The sequence below is a fragment of the Otolemur garnettii genome, unplaced genomic scaffold (assembly GCF_000181295.1).
Source record: "Otolemur garnettii isolate 467f Iridium unplaced genomic scaffold, OtoGar3 scaffold00062, whole genome shotgun sequence".
Lineage (NCBI taxonomy): Eukaryota > Metazoa > Chordata > Mammalia > Primates > Galagidae > Otolemur > Otolemur garnettii.
In genome coordinates this window covers 8,043,666-8,059,839 of record NW_003852457.1, presented here as the reverse complement: position 1 = coordinate 8,059,839, position 16,174 = coordinate 8,043,666, and the positions used below count along the sequence as shown (strand labels likewise).

Genomic DNA, 16,174 nt, shown 5'->3' with positions numbered 1-16,174 from the left:
GGGGGGACCCTGGGAGATGGGCTAGGCCTGCTGGGGGGGACACTGGGAGATGGGCTAGGCCTGCTGGGGGGGACACTGGGAGATGGGCTAGGCCTTCTAGTGAGTAGCAGTGAGGAAGCCAGGAAAGCTGCTACACATTTACCAATGCATGGGCCGACTTCCCACAAGAATTGTCCAGCCCAAAATGTCCATAGTGTCAAGGTTAAAAAGACCTAGGTAGGTTATATAATAGTAACAATCCCAGTTTTTTAGTGGTTTAAAAGAGTAAAGATTTATTAATTGCTGACACTAACTTTGTATAATTCCACATCAGCCATAGTCTGAAGTCCAAGTTGAAGGAGCTGCTCTTCTCTGGAGCATTGATCATATTTTATTGGCTGGGACTAGTTACAGAGCCCCTCCTTGACTGAACAGCATTAATTGCTATTGTGAAAGGCTACCTTGGGGCAGAGTGTAGTTAAGTCAGTAAGAGAGGAACCAGTTTGTTAATGATTTGTTTTAGTTCTTCATTTACCTTTTCAGCAAAATAAAATCACAGTGGGCCAAAAATGGGATTAGAAAGATGGGAGTATTGCCAGGTAATGTTCTGCTGAGATCTAGACCTGAGCTTCCCCCACTGTTGGGGGAATATTACATGTATATCTGAATATTGTTCTGGGGCAATCGGAGCCTGCAGTGGGGGTACCATCTTCCATTCATCTTTGTGTGCTATATGTGGTTTATAATTTTATATGTGCAATGCTGTGAAAAACTTTGGGAAGTTCTGTGTTAATCAGTGGGCTGTTTTCACTTAATTATAATTAGGACTGAAAATGATTTATTTTAGAAACAACTACTGGCATTATAGAAGGGGAAAACATTAGGAAGACCAGTTTGAAAGCTACCCTAGGTAGATAAGGAAAGATGAAAGTTTTGAATGTTGGCACTCTCAAAAATAAACAGGGCAGTGTGGAGATAAGTGTGGTTTATTGGAGATGTTGGAAGTGAATTTAGAACATGTCCGATAAAATTGATTAATTGGTAATTAGAAATGTTAAACTTGAGCTCAGAAAAGAAAATGAGGTGGTGGAATACTGCTCCCGGTCAGTCCCACAAGTGTTCTGGCCGCAGTGGTACCTGAGGAATCTCTGGAAGACCTGGAGGACCAGGATGGGGGAAGAACAGAAGCCAGCTTGGCATCATTGTCCCCCTTTCCAAATTCTTTCTGTATCAGAGAGGAAAAATCAAGAACTGTGTTTTCCAGAATCCTCTTCTTCAGACGCCTTAGAGACTTAAAATGAGAAGTCCTCCCACAGAATTTTTAAAGTGGAAGAGGAGAAACTATTATCCTTCAAAAAGTGACACAGATATCCAAATGGGCAGACAGCAGACTTGAAGCTTTTAGAAGTTTCCTGAGAATGACCCATTTCTGCGTCTTACGGCTCACCACCCTTAACTCACTCAGCTCTGCAAAGGCTGAATAAGCTTCTAATTCTATGTATTGAAATGCACAAATGTATTTTCCTCTTTTCTGATGCAACCGCGTTTATTAGATGTTTTCACAGCACCCTGTACTTTCTCCATCATACTGTGCTGTTTGTGTAGTTCTGTTTGTTTTGTCTTCCCCGTTAGACTGTAAGCTTCCCGAGGATGTGGCCTGTGTGTTCAGCAGACTGTCCCCTTACACCTAACATCATCTCTAATCACTTAGTAGATTTGTTGAATATCGAATGCTAAAGTAGAAAAGTAGAAGCAGAAAGGAAGGTATGGAAGTACATTGTAATCAACAAATTTGAATTTCTGTGAAGTGGTTAAGCAGAAAATGAGATAGGAGTACTTATTGAATTTAGTGATTTGGAAGACAGTAAAGTTTTATGAAAGAATGTTGTCAGAAGATTGGTTATTATAACTGCAGTGGTTCAGAAGAGTCTGTAGTGAAAAATCAGAGACACTGGTTCAGACTATGCAAACAAGTTTGCAAAAAAAGGCAGGAAAGTAAATTAGTTAGACCACTGAGGCAAAGAGAAAGTCTTTCTGGACAGTTGACCAAATTATAACGCAAAAGAGTAAATGCCTTTGGAGATTTGGTGGGAGTAAAGAGTAAATGCCTTTGGGAAGATGGTGGAAAAGGAGAAACTAATTGAAGGAGTAAAAACTCTTTCAAACTACAAAATTCAATACACTCTAGACACTTTTCGGATGTTGGTTCCCAAACCTACCCTCCTAGAACGAGAGTTAAGTAATACCTTTCACTGGTAGTGGAAATCTTAGTGATATAAGGGCAATATTATAAGTCTTCAGGTAGGCTGAATATATTCAACTTAGATTATGTATCCTTTGTGTTACGAACGTCTGTCTTTTATTAAATTATTAGATAATGGTTACTGACGTTGATGTTCTAAATGCTCCTTTTTGAAAAGTAAGAAACTGATGACTTTATTTCAGTTTGCCCTGTCAGTTTTATTTTTTAATCTGCTTTGTGAAGTTTCCGAGTCTGAGAAGATACTGCTTTATCCATATATTTAGAAAGAGCAAAAAAGGCGAACTGTCTGAATTTTCTAAAATTTTTTGAAATCCAAAATAAGTAGAGTTTATAAATGAAGAGCAACGTAACACTTCTACTAAATAATGGGGGAAACAATTTTTATTTCAGATGAAGATCGACTTTCTAGAAGAAAAAGTATTGTGGACACTGTGTCCATTCAGGTGGATATTCTGTCCAACAGCGCTCCTTCGGATGACGTGGTAAGCTGCTGAGAGTTTACGGTAGAGTGCTAGCTTGAGATAGCATTTAAAATAATTTTTTGCCTTCCACACTTTTCAAGCAAGAGAAAATTTAACGTTAAATTATCCTTAAATCCAAGTTAATTATTGGTAGAAATTAATGTAACTTAACCTTGAATTTATTTATAATTTGTTTTACTCAACTCATTTTAGCTGTTTATAAAGATAAAAACTTAAATTATATGTCATGTTAAAAGAATTAGGAAACATAACTGAGATTTTTTGTTGTTGTTGTTAAGAAATAGTTACACAAGGCTTGTCATGTCTCAGAGGACTTCTAGATTCTGTTTATTTTTTAAAATTCACGAAACATAAATTATAGGAAGAATGGAATTATACACCCTTGGGTGAAATCAGGTGCTTACAAGCTTCAAAACTTCACCTATTAAAGAAAAATTTTGTATCATTTTGAATAGTAAATGTAATGAACTGGATATAACTTAAGCTGTATCAGTGAACTGTGTACTCTGTAAGGACCGCAGCTTATCTGAAACGTCATGGATTTAATGCTGTCCTCCTGTTTCATTAGAGCACAAGAGTGTACCCTCCTGAGTAATAGGAAGAAAACGTGGCTTGTATTCTCTAGAACTTTTCCACACAAATCATCAAAGAACTTTTTGATAGTCAAGTAAAAATGATGAGATAGCAGCACATCAAGTCAGCCACTTGTGGTTTGCTGTTGTTGCCATGTTAGGTGCTCTATTATTTCTCCCTGGTACCATATAAATAATTAAAGGAACAAGCATAGGGAAAAGGAAGTTGTCTAAGTTTATGCTTTCTCAGCCTTCTTTCTCCTCCCACCTCCAGTCTCTATCAATTTGTCTTTGGGTATTAAAACTATTTAGTGGCCAGTGTACAGCCAACTAACTTGTATTTTCTATGCCATTAACCCCCCATTATATAGAATTAATCAGTTTCATTACCAATAGAGCATCAAAAGTAGTTAAAGAGGCAGTTAGAGCTCTTTGGAAACATGGGATATTCAGGCTGGTTTAAAGTGCCTTAACCAATATAAGGCTTAATAAAAATCATCTTTCTTTAATCAAGAAGATGATCTTCCTTCAAATCTATTTTAATTTATAAACTTCTTACTAGTAAAGAGAGAGTATGTGGGCAGTGCCTGTGGCTCAATGAGTAGGGCACCGGCCCCATATACCAGAGGTGGTGGGTTCAAACCTGGTACCAGCCAAAAACTGAAAAAAAAAAAAAAAAAGAGAGAGAGAGAGAGTATCTTACTAATTCTATAAGAAATAATTATGTAAGAACTAATTATTTAATAATGGTGAATTTGCTGTTACCTTTTAAAGGAAGAAATTCATCCAAAGCCTTGGTTTATACTTTGGTCAAGAATGTATGCTATTGACTGATATTTTTCAATTCTCCTTTTGTTAGCTGTTTTTATTTCTTCCCCAAATACATATATTGCACTTGAAACTATTAAAAAGAATCAGCCTATTTTTGATAAAATGAACTGAAAAAAACAATTGAGCAAAGACTTACTATAGGAGAAAGATTCTTAACATAAATTTTACATTAAAAGCCCATTAATATATTTGTTAACTTTTTAAAGATCCTATTTTTTTCCTTGTACTGTATGTCCTAAGTCAGATATGCCTCCCACTGAACACCTGAAAAGTTAAGTAGTTTAGTATCACATTTATTTGAATCTGTTTTTGTGTATTAGAAATGTTTGTTCAAGTACCAGAATAACATTACCTACTAGGCTAAAACTAATTTCATAGCGTGAAAAGAGCAAGTCATATCAGTTAGGTATTCACCAATTAACGATATCACAAAAATATCAAACCATTTGCTTACAATGAATTAGATAAGAAAAATTGCTCAAAAAAATTTTTATGTTATTAAAGTTCATTTAAAATGTATATGCATAATCCTAGATTTTTCTCCAATATATTTGCTTTTAAAGTATATAATTTTAACAGAGAGAGAGAAAGTCAAAAGATTGTTTGGATGGAGCCATAACAAACTTCTATTTCAACCTAGATAAACTCAAATTGTTACCTGTTATCTATGGAAGTACCTGGCCCACCTGAGGTCTGTCAGTTCTGAAATTCAAACCTGAGCCCACCAAGAATCACTTAGTGAATGTTTTCTAAAAATTATCCTGTATAAAAAGACATATATATGTGTGTTCAGTTGACCCTTGAACAGCACAGGGCTTAGGAGCACTGCCCACCCACTCCCTCAGACATTCAAAAATCTGCATATAACTTGACTCAAACTTGACCCAAACTTTACTGATAGCCTGCTATGACCAGAAGCCTTACCTATAACATAAATATTCAATTAACATATTTTTGTATGCCATATATTATAAACTATATTCTTTTTTTTTTTTTGAGACAGTTTCACTTACCCTCAGAAGAGTGCTGTGAAGTCACAGCTCACAGCAACCTCCAAGTCCTTGGGCTTAGGCGATTCTCTTGCCTCAGCCTCCCAAGTGGCTGAGACTACAGGCACCCGCCTTGTTGCAGTTAGGCCAGAGCTGGGTTTGAACCCATCATCCTTGGTATATGGGGCCGGCGCCCTACTCACTGAGCCACAGGCGCCGCCCTAAACTATATTCTTTAACTTAAAATTTTATTAAGAAAATCACGAAAAAGGGAAAATCTACTTACTGTTTATTAAGTGGAAGTGGATCATTATAAAAGTCATCTTTCTTGTCATCTTCACGCTGAGAAGGCTGAGGAAGAGACAAGGGAGGGTTGGCCTTGCTGTCTCAGGTGGCAGAAAAGGAAGAAGATTTGAGTGTAGTTGTATCCAGTACCAGTCTGTGTTATTCAAGGGTCACGTTCATATCTACACACACATAGACACACATACGCACCCTGTATGTAAAGGTACCTAAATTAAATCAAGGTATTCAAGAAGATAAATGACTAAATAGAATAGAGGCATCCCTGCCTCTGGAGGTAATCCTCCGCTTGACTAATTGAGTAAAGCACGGTAGGCATGATCTTTGATCTTTTAGGTAAGCATGACAGATAAGAGTAAAACCTGAAATCACCACATGATTCTTCTTTTTAAAAGGTATAGTTAAGTGCTTAATTATTTAGGGGTGTAATTTTGAGTACCTATTAAACTTCGTACAAAATTAAGTCACTAGTTGTCTGCAAAGGATTGTTTATTCTAGAACAAGTAAAAGATCTTTGCTTTATACATATGTACTCCTACCTCTCTATCAAATACAACTATAAAAACCTGTGTCTGTGTTAGCATCCCATCTGTATTAGTCACAACCTGCTGTCCACTAACTGACATCAGACAGAACAGCTATCTGACCAGAAAAGATGAATAGCAGATTTGAAGCAGGCCTAAATGTGTTCTGTAGTCCAGTTAGAGTCATAATCATGCATAAAGCAAAGCCGCAAATAGTAAAAGGATGTTGAGAGCCTTCCAGGGTGGTTTGCACCATTTCCCCATAACTCCCACATAACCGGAACAGGCTGCGGTTTGGTAGAACACCAGATAAAGCACGTAACTTCTAGGTAGCAGCCATATTGTGTAAAAATGTGACTCATTCAATGCTAGTATAAAGCAATGGGTATTTTTTTTTTTTTAAGAAAAAGATTCACAAAAGGGAAGAGTAGGAAAGATTGGAATCAAATTTTAGAAGGCTTTATTACCAGGGCTTTGTATGTAAAGTGGTAGAAATTAGGGAGTGTCCCCATCTGAGTTACGTCTTCATAAGGGGAATCCCTGAGGTGTGATGAGGCTAAATGCAAAGAAGAGATCGGAGGTGGTGGCCAGTTAGCAGGTTGTGTAGTGGTCCTGGAGCCGTGTAACTAGGCTCTAAGCCACAGCACCCGGCTGGAGGGAGGGAGGGCAGGAGGCCGCTATTCCTGAGGACACGAGCTAGCACCAGCAGAGGACTTACAGGCAATCAGAGAAAGAAGATGAGGGAAAAGTAGAGCCCGGCAGAATGACCTAGAGGTTCTTGTTGCTAGGATTCTGTATCATGATTATCCGAGTTAAAAAAAGAACAAATACAATCTTACTTTAAAAATAAACCTTTAGAAATAATGATTTTAGCATACTAAAATTTTTAATGGGCAAGTAAAAATTGTATGTGCTTATGACGTACAGCATGGTGTTTTAACGTATGTATACAGTGTAGAATGGCTAATCAACTAATTATCATCTCTCCATTTTTTAAACAGATCTCTTACTGTGTAGTGTAGTCTTCGGGCTTTATCTTGTTCTATGTAGCTAAAATATACTTCATGTGTATTCTTCCTGATCAGAAATAATGAGATTTGAATGCTTTTATGGACAAATTCAGCCTTCTTTTAAAATCAGGGAATCAGTTTTGGTATAAACAGATGACATTGCTGGAAACAAGAATGTCTGTGAATTAAAACAATTTTTAAAAACAAAAAATAAAGAACGAACAAATAGAGAAGAAGAGCAAGTAGGGTAAGGTACTTTAACTTTTTAGTTACCCAGGGTTGAACAGGTAACAAGTAAAAATTATATGTAACAGGAACACTGGCTTTCTACCTTCTGTGTTCATTCTCGCACACTGTGCACTGTAGTTGTTTCTCAAAAGTCTACCCCTCTTAGCCAATTCTAAGAATAACAGCAGGGTCTTTTTTTTCATTGAAGTACTACATTGCTTCTAGGTTCAAATAACTGACCAGCCAGAGCCTAATCTTGTATATCTGCTCCACATATCTAGAACAAAGCAACCGAAGATTCCCAAGTTTAATCTGACTTCAACTAGAAATATGAACCCTCAGTAGAAAAACCGAGGTAGTGGAACTCTTGCTGCTTGACTTCCAGCTAAAGCCTTTGTATTACAGAGAAGCTAAGGTGCAAAGCGTGACGCCTTTGGCTTTCGTTAGTCTTGCTGCCTTAGGCTTAGCAAAAGAAGCTCAGGAGCTAAAATTAGGGATGACCAGAGTTGCAGGCAAGTACTCATTCTTAATTTTTATTCAGAGATACTATAGTAACTGGATATATTATTTGTCCTGAAAATGTGCTGATGCCACAAGCAAAAAGTATTATTTACTACAAAGCAGTTCATTTCATACCTTTTACATATCTTAAAGGAAGAGAGCGATTTGAGAGCCTTAAGTTATGGGGTATGTTTGGAGAATAAAAATTGACAGTTGACCTTAGAAGATCTAGGGTTATTTTAAGACGTTAATTAACTGTACTCATTGAGCCCTTCCAAAATGGTGATTCTTCTGAACTACTTAAAATCTTATTTTTTAAAATTTGTAAACTGTATGTGGTACCAAAATTACGGAGGATATAAGTACATCTCATTTATCACGCAGGTAAAAACTGTGTGACGAGGGTGGGTGCTCCCACCTAATGGGCGCGGGAGGGGTGTTTGGCACACTTTTTGAGTGCAGGACATAACCACAAGAGGGGCTTTACTTACAAAATCAAATAGTTTGACCTGGTTGTTTGTACCCTCACATTAACTTGAAATTTTAAATAAATGTATTTGTATATAATCTCAGCCTTGACTGTCCCAGGCATTGTTTACTTACATTGCACAGTGTAGTCCCTGGGACTCAGATCTTGTTGCACATCATATTACTAGAGACTGAGAGGTCTGTCATTCAGGGATGGCTTTATTACCTAATGGATGCTGATTCTGCCAGTTTAATGCCAACCTGGAGACTTCTTTCAGGAAACCACTGCAGTAGGCCTTGTTAGAATCAATGGAAAAGCAGAGATTGTTTGATATTGTAAGGTCTAATCACAACTCAAGCCAGTGCAAAACAGAAAACGAATTTGTAAAAGCTCTTATATAACTGACTTAAAACTAGATGAAGGTATTATTTATAATGACCTTTTCTTAACTTTTTCTTTTTTTACTTTAAATTACTTTTCTCTAGGTTAGTAACACTGAAGAAATCACGTTTGAAGCATTGAAGAAAGCAATTGGTGAGATACTTTGCACTTGTTAGCACTCCTGACTCATTTTTATTGGTATTTTATTTTAGATACCAGAATAAGTAGAAGTGGCATGGCAAAAACACAAAGAAAAGTATAGAAATGTATCACTGCATTATGCACATTAAGTTAGAGCCCCGCCCTTCCTCCCAGAGTATGAATGTTTTTGTCACAACAAATAAGTAAGCAAGGAGACGATTATGTTAATCGGTGAGATGTAAGCATTCCACATTGCATATCAAATCAGCACACTGTATCCCATAAATGTACTAATGCACACAGCTATGATTTAATAAAACAATTAAAAAATACAAAATAAACCCCTATTGGTTTCTATATAAATATATCATTTAGTTACCTCCATTGCTTAGGCTTTTAAAATTGTATTGATTTATAATAGCCATATTCTTAAACAGATAGTTATATCAGTGGTATCAGAAAAATAGACATATATTAATTTACTATCTCACTTTATTAGTTTCTTTGGCTGGAAGAAGCATCATCTTAAACAAAAGAAAATCCCCTTTCAGATTATGATAAATAAATGGGAAAGGATAAGATGATATGGTTCCAAATGGCCCCATCTGTATTTCAATTATTCTATTTATTCTCAAGATTCAGTTTAGCAAATATTTTATTTAGTACCACGTATGTGCAAGGACATAGTTATTCATGAAAAGAATCATCCTTCAGGAAGGACCTGCATGTAGTTCAACCTATAGGAAGTTACCATTCTCCTGCCTTTTTTGGTAAGATAGAAAAGTACTATTAAAGAGGGTCCTGTGCTGTGTAGTTTTAAAGCCTTATGTTTTTAATTTTTTGTATGTGTGCTTTTTAACCTTGAGACATTTCAAGGGTATCATTATGCCTTTTGCTTTTTTTTTTCCTTTTAAAAGTAGCCTTGTCAATTGCCCTTAGTTTTCGTTGACACATGACTAACTGTTATGGTTATTAATAGGATTCTGTGAAATTCTGTATTGCTGCTGATTAAACTTTTCAAACATTTATATAGATGCGAGTGGAATGGAAGAGCAAGAAAAGGAAAAGAGGCGTCTTGTGATAGAGAAATTTCAGAAAGCACCTTTTGAAGAAATAGCAGCACAGTGTGAATCAAAAGTGAGTCAAATAGTGGTAAAGGTGGATGAGGAGGAATGTGGTTTTGTAAAAACTTCCTTGGTAATTGATTAGTAAGTTCCTGGTTCTAGATAGCTCTACAGAATAGAAGGAAATTATTAGAGACCATTAATGCTGAAGGGGTAGCTTTGAAGCCTAAATAATTTCTTTATGTGATCTAAGCTGATAGAAATGACAGATTCCAAACTAAACATTAATTTTGCATTGATACTTTTTTATTTTTTGCAGTGTTTTTTGTTCATTTTGCTGTGGATATTTTATGTGTTTGTCACTTTGGTTTTAGCAGTGAGTCTAGGAAATTAGAGAAGGCTTACATTAAATTCCAGGAGGTGAGAGAGATTAAACCAAAATGTTGAAGCCTTCTATACTTGATAGTTCATCAGCTTAATAGTTACACTTACATTTTGTCCTCTAAATTACATTTGTATTATTTCATATGGGTATTTAGAACCTAATCCTTTCTTAACATTTTTTCTTTTTTGCAGGCAAATTTGCTTCATGATAGACTTGCTCAAATACTGGAACTCACCATACAGTAAGTGTTTTGTTACTACAACAGCAATAACGCACCAGAAACAAATTGAAACTATTAGACTCCTGGACATTTGTGGCTAATCAGGTTTAAGTAATTGTGCTTTTCTTTCGGGATAAGTGCAAGGTTGTGTATGTGATGCTGTATCTCAGTAGTTATTCTGTATGTCTGACATAGTTGTCTTCTAGTTTTATTCTACCTTCCTTTTTTAGATCATTTATTTCTTTCTAATGATCCCATAAGGGCATCATAACATAACATTCTAATGATCCCATAAGGGCATCTGGGTGACATTCTAATGTTATGTTTAAAACCAGGAAATTGATTTAGCTGTTTTGACCTTTAAAGACTGCATTTTAATATGGTTCAGCCTCCTAGTTCCTTTCAGGACAGTAATGAATCTACCTATGCGATGGCTCAGTTGAATTATTGAAGATTCCTTTAGCTTTCCTACATCATGGCCATTTGAGTCCTGTTGTGAATTATTACACTTTAAAACAAGGCGTGCAACACACTTTGATTATTCTGTGTCTGTTTTTAGGTAATGCAGCACATAAAGGAGGGATAGGCAAATTCTAGGTTCTGTTTAAAGAAAGAACCACATGGTCTTATGTTGATTTCATTATAGAAATGGGCTCCAGCGAATGGTGGTCTGTAGAGGATTCATAAATGTACTATATGTTTCTGAGATTTTTTTCTACATCAGCTGTATCTTTTATATTTTTAACTTGATTAATTCTGTTTTGCCTCAACCCCTTTATCTTATAAATGGAGGAGACAGAAAAATGTTCTAGTCTCCTTGCGGTTTTATTTCAGCCCTTTTTTGCTTTCATATGCAAGGCACATTTCTGTCAGTGTCACCCCTTTGTAGAGGTGCTCCCTCCATTCTTAGCACCCTCTCTAGCTTGAGAATCACTCGTTCACAAAATTTCCAAACAGAATCAGACTAAAATATGCAGTATGTGCCAGATCTAGGATTGAGAGAAAATTGCTGGGTGTGGGCATTTATCTCTTTGATGTCTATTAGTTGTAACACTCAGTGTCTGCTGTGTACTTGGTCTTATGCTATATGGTTTATATCTGTAATTTTTGCTAAGCTTCCCCACAGCCCTGAAAGGTAGGTAGATGCCATTTTTTTTATTTTCCAAGTGAAGGTACCAAGGTTTAGAGAAAGAACTAAAGTAACTTGTTGAAGGTCATACAGCTGGTGAGTGGCAAAGTCAGAATCTGAATCCGTAAACAACGTTTTTAAAAGGATTTTTGGTAGGGATCACTGTGCTACTTTTGGTCACACTAACATAACTTTGTGGTTACCACAAATAGATTAATATTTCAGGAAAATATAAGGAAACCAACTGAATAGATTAATAATTGAAGACAGTTATATGCATATGATGTTAACACTTATACATTTACTAATTCATTAAAATGAAAGTACTCTTAACCATGACACAATACTAATAAACTCAGAGAACTTTGTAAGACTTACATGAAGTATGTGCAACTGTAAATCTCTTTTTAATATACTTAAGAATATTTGTTTAAACATAAATAAATATAACATATCTTGTTTTTGAATAAGGAGTTAATATCATAAAGACATCAGTCCTCTGCAGATTAATCTATCATTTTAGTCAAAGAATTTGTTTTTATATTTTAACAAGGGAAGCGAAGGGCAAATATAAAAACAAATTCTTTGACTAAAATGAATCCCCCTGCAGGAGCCATCAGGGAAACGCTGCAGGAGGCAGGGGGCGTGAGGCACGGGGCGTGAGGCACCGGGTGTTCACCTCAGCTGGCAGGAAACGCTTGATAGATGTGTGGTGCCTGCAACAGGTTGAACTTACATATGACTAATAGATCAGTTGGGGCTGGAGGGCAAGAATTCCTACTTTACTTCTTTGACCAAAGTAGATAAATTAACTCTTTGTTTATTAAAAGACATCGAAACTCTGGAACTTATATAGGAGTATTTTTTATAATTTTGGTTTTGGGGAAAGTTTTTCTCACCATAACTCAAAAACTAGAATTCATGTGGAAACAATTGATTTTTTGTGACTTTTTAAGCATTTGGGAGGAAAAGAGGAAAGAAAAGTTGAGAATTAAATATGGATTGAAGAAGAGCATTTGTATCACACAACAAAAAAATTAGTTTCCCAAATTGATAAGAGAGAACATCTGAGTAGGATTAGAGGCAATTGAGGCAATTTAAATTTTCAAAGAAACATTACATGGATACTACAAAGATATTTTCCATTAATATTAACCCAAAATTAAAATTTAAAATGAATTCCCTCTGGACTTTCAGATTGTCAAAGATTAAAAACCAAAAGATTAACTGCATCTTGTGTTTATAAACAGTAGAAGAGAATAGGTATAATGAAATGTTAAAAATATAAATTATTCGTATTCTGACATTATGTACTAAGAAGGTCAAAATTTTAAATACAGTTTGAGCAGAACCAGTTCAGTCAGGATAAAATCATGGGTGTGTAAGAGTAGACTATGAGCATTATTGATAATAGGCACAATGGAAAGAAACCTGCACTTGTCCCCGAATGAAGCCAACTGTGATATAGCCACACAATGAATACCGTTATGAATACCGAAAGATTATATCTGCATGTATGAAATCATTTTTTTGGTAATGAAACAAAGTGGCTCCTAAGAGTGTATAGAGTGTAATGCCATTATAAATATATATGCACACACATATATATATTTTAAAAAAGAAAATGTCTGGTTGAGAATTAAAAACAGCTTGATACCACTGTGATCTGTTTTCCCATTCAGCTTTGCAGCTGGCTAGCAACTCCATGGCATTGATCTTTGCAATTAAGGATTCTTAACTTTGATGTTTGAAGACAGTAGATAGAATATTCTTTCAAATAAACAGATTTTACGTGCACTTGTTGACAATGCCTTGTTCTTCTTTCACAGTCCTCCTCCTAGTCCATCAGGAACACTGACCATTACTTCTGGGCATGCCCAGTACCAGTCTATTCCAGTCTATGAGATGAAGTTTCCAGATCTGTGCGTGTATTGAGTGGCTCATGAAGACCTCGGCATTGGATTTTAAACTCTTAAAATTAAGACCAAGCTGAGTGTTCAGGGTATATACTTCTTGCCGATAATGATGGAACCTACCTTTAACCAAATTCTTGGCATACTGTATTAGAAGTTTTGGAGCTATATATGATTGAGAGTACTTTTGAAGATAGATTTATGCCATGTTAATTTGCTTTGAGGTTCCTGTTGGCTTTTAAAGTTGAACATACGTTGATCTCATATTATTCCCTTGTTAAACAGTGTATTTTAAACTTTTCAGAAACTTGTAATTTTTTTTTAAAAAAGGAAACCTTCAGAGGATTGAGAATATTTGAAATGTCTATTGTATTTCTTAACATGTACACAGTTGCTTAGAGATAGAATTGCTTTAGATTTTGGTTTTCTACAAAAGCTGATACCTTCAAATATATTCCTAATCCTGGGCCTGCAAAGCTGCCCTGGGGCTTTTGTCTCCATCCTATAGGTCAGTTGTGACAGGCATCCCTCTTTTCATTCACCGTAATCATATGTGATAGGCATTCCTCATTGTTCACAGTGATAAGAAATCTATTGAACAGCATTCCTACAAAATGACCCTAAAAATTGCCCTACTTTAAAGCATCTAGTTCTTGTAATACTGTGTTTCCTGCCAAGAGTTTGATCATTCTGCTTAAGAGGCATAGAGCTTACTCTTGGAGTACCGAACTGTGCAATATTTTTTACATCATAAGATGTGTTAGTTTACAGGCTGTGCTTTGAAATTATAGTATTTTACTGTGGCTCCATTAATTAAATGAGATATATATTTAGTATAGGGGAGAAAAAGATGTTTAAAACAGTTACTAGTTCACCTGTGAGGAGTCTGTACGTTTTGATTTTCATTAAGAACACATTAATTTGCATTTTTCTCTTATGCATTGTTTTAGATCCTCCTAGTTGTCAAATTCTCCAAATTCTCCACGTGTATTGGACTTTGATTGTAAAATTTAAATCATAACTTTTATGCATCTCTGTTTTGAATTGGCTGTATTACATTTGAAAAGAGTGCCTGTGTTGTCACAGTCAAGCGTGCTAAGGTTCAACAATTTAAGCTGCTTTTGATTTCATTTACCAAACTCACAGGTTCATTCTGTGCACGCACTGACAGGCCCACACATTTGCATACATTTTAGTGAATTACATTCCATGGTAAGATGAATAACTTTCTTTATAACTCTTATAAAATTCTCTTAGGACATTTTTATAAAATCACCTGTTTATACACATGGTTCTACCTTTTCCAATTCAGTTTCTTTTTGCATAAAACTATATACATATCAAAAATTGCAGCTCAAGTTTTTGGCTTATGTTTTTGTTTGAAAAGTTGCAGTGAGAATGGGAGGTTTTAACTTTACATGTGTGGTTATTTGGGCACCTTGAGTAAAAACAGGAAAGTAAATAAATACATGATAACAGAACAAGTATGCTCAAAGATTTTTGAGTATTTTAACCAAAGTGTTACTTCTTGAAAAAGAATCTAGTCATTTAAACCTGTAAAATGATATAAAACATCCTAGGCTGTTTATTAAATGTAGATAAACAAGACCTTCTTTTCCAAGTGACGGTGAAGTCACCACTGGACATCTCAACGGCCACATTGCAGCTGCCACTAGAACTTTGCCTCTTGATCAGGTAAAATGCTTTGCCAGTTAATAAGCCAAGTTTTGTTTTTTTGTTTTTTCCCCTTTTTTCCTTCTGTATTTCTAAAGAAAGCTATTAATTTTTGACTGTGCATTTTTAAAAATCTAAGCAGGGGGACATGCAAAAACCATCATCATCCACTTGGATGTCATTTTATAGATTAACACTGTGTGCTTTTGTATGGAGATATATATATATATATAAAATTTAATAGTATAAGCAAAGAAGATATATATTCATTTGCACTCATGTGAAACAAACTTTGCTCTGCAGAAGTTCCTGTTTCTCAATAACTTAAAAATGCATGTATTGCATGTAAAGGAAAACCATTGCAAATGCGTTAATGTTAATCACAGCTTTCTCGTGGTCTTTGTAAACTGTTGATTTGGGTTTGGGGGTTTTCTTCTGATTTTTAAATCACAGTAGACTTCTATATATCCTGGATTACTGAACTGGTCTTATTGACAAGGATTCCCGAGAATTGGATCTCTTATCTGGCTGACCTGTCAGGAATTACGTGTGCATATTGTGTTGTAGCCGGTTTAAATACTGAAAGTTTAGGATTTATTGAAGTTTGCTGTATTGCTATATTTTTGTAGATATAGAAAACTCTTAATTGTTAATCTTTCTCTTTTTGCTATAGACAGTTGCTCATATTCTTTCTTTCTTGACATTGAAGAGCTAACATTTAAATGTCCCTTCTGGACTTGTGTTGTCTGTGACTGGTATATAGAGTTTTATTGTTATTGAAGTTTACGGGGATACACATGTGCACACACACACGTACTTCCTTAGTACTTCTGAACTCATTATCTTTTAGAATAACATTACACTTTACCAGCAGTTAACTTCCCTCTACCCAAGATGTTTCTCTTCTTCCTGTCTGAAAATGGAACTTATTTGTCTTCTTTGTGCTGATAAAATATGTATTAAATGTAATGAAGTTAAGTTTTCTCAAATGTAAAAATTCACTGTGCAATTCATATGTAAGCAATAAAACAAAAATTGAATTACTTGTGTATAAGTACAATTTTGTAATAGCGATTACATTTATTTAATTTATTCAGTATTTGCTTAAGTTAAAAA

General features: G+C 35.4%; 1 protein-coding gene across 2 annotated transcripts in view; it reads left to right on the top strand.

Moving 5' to 3' along the window:
• Nucleotides 1–16,174, top strand: part of EFR3A (EFR3 homolog A) — a 100,695-nt gene extending 84,521 nt beyond the window's left edge. For both annotated transcript variants that reach the window (XM_003792874.2, XM_023514960.1), the window contains exons 19-23: nucleotides 2,633–2,724; nucleotides 8,637–8,685; nucleotides 9,707–9,810; nucleotides 10,314–10,363; nucleotides 13,301–16,174. In XM_003792874.2, coding sequence (XP_003792922.1) covers nucleotides 2,633–2,724; nucleotides 8,637–8,685; nucleotides 9,707–9,810; nucleotides 10,314–10,363; nucleotides 13,301–13,406 — 401 coding nt within the window. In that variant the 3' untranslated portion in view covers nucleotides 13,407–16,174. The remainder of the gene's footprint in view (nucleotides 1–2,632; nucleotides 2,725–8,636; nucleotides 8,686–9,706; nucleotides 9,811–10,313; nucleotides 10,364–13,300) is intronic.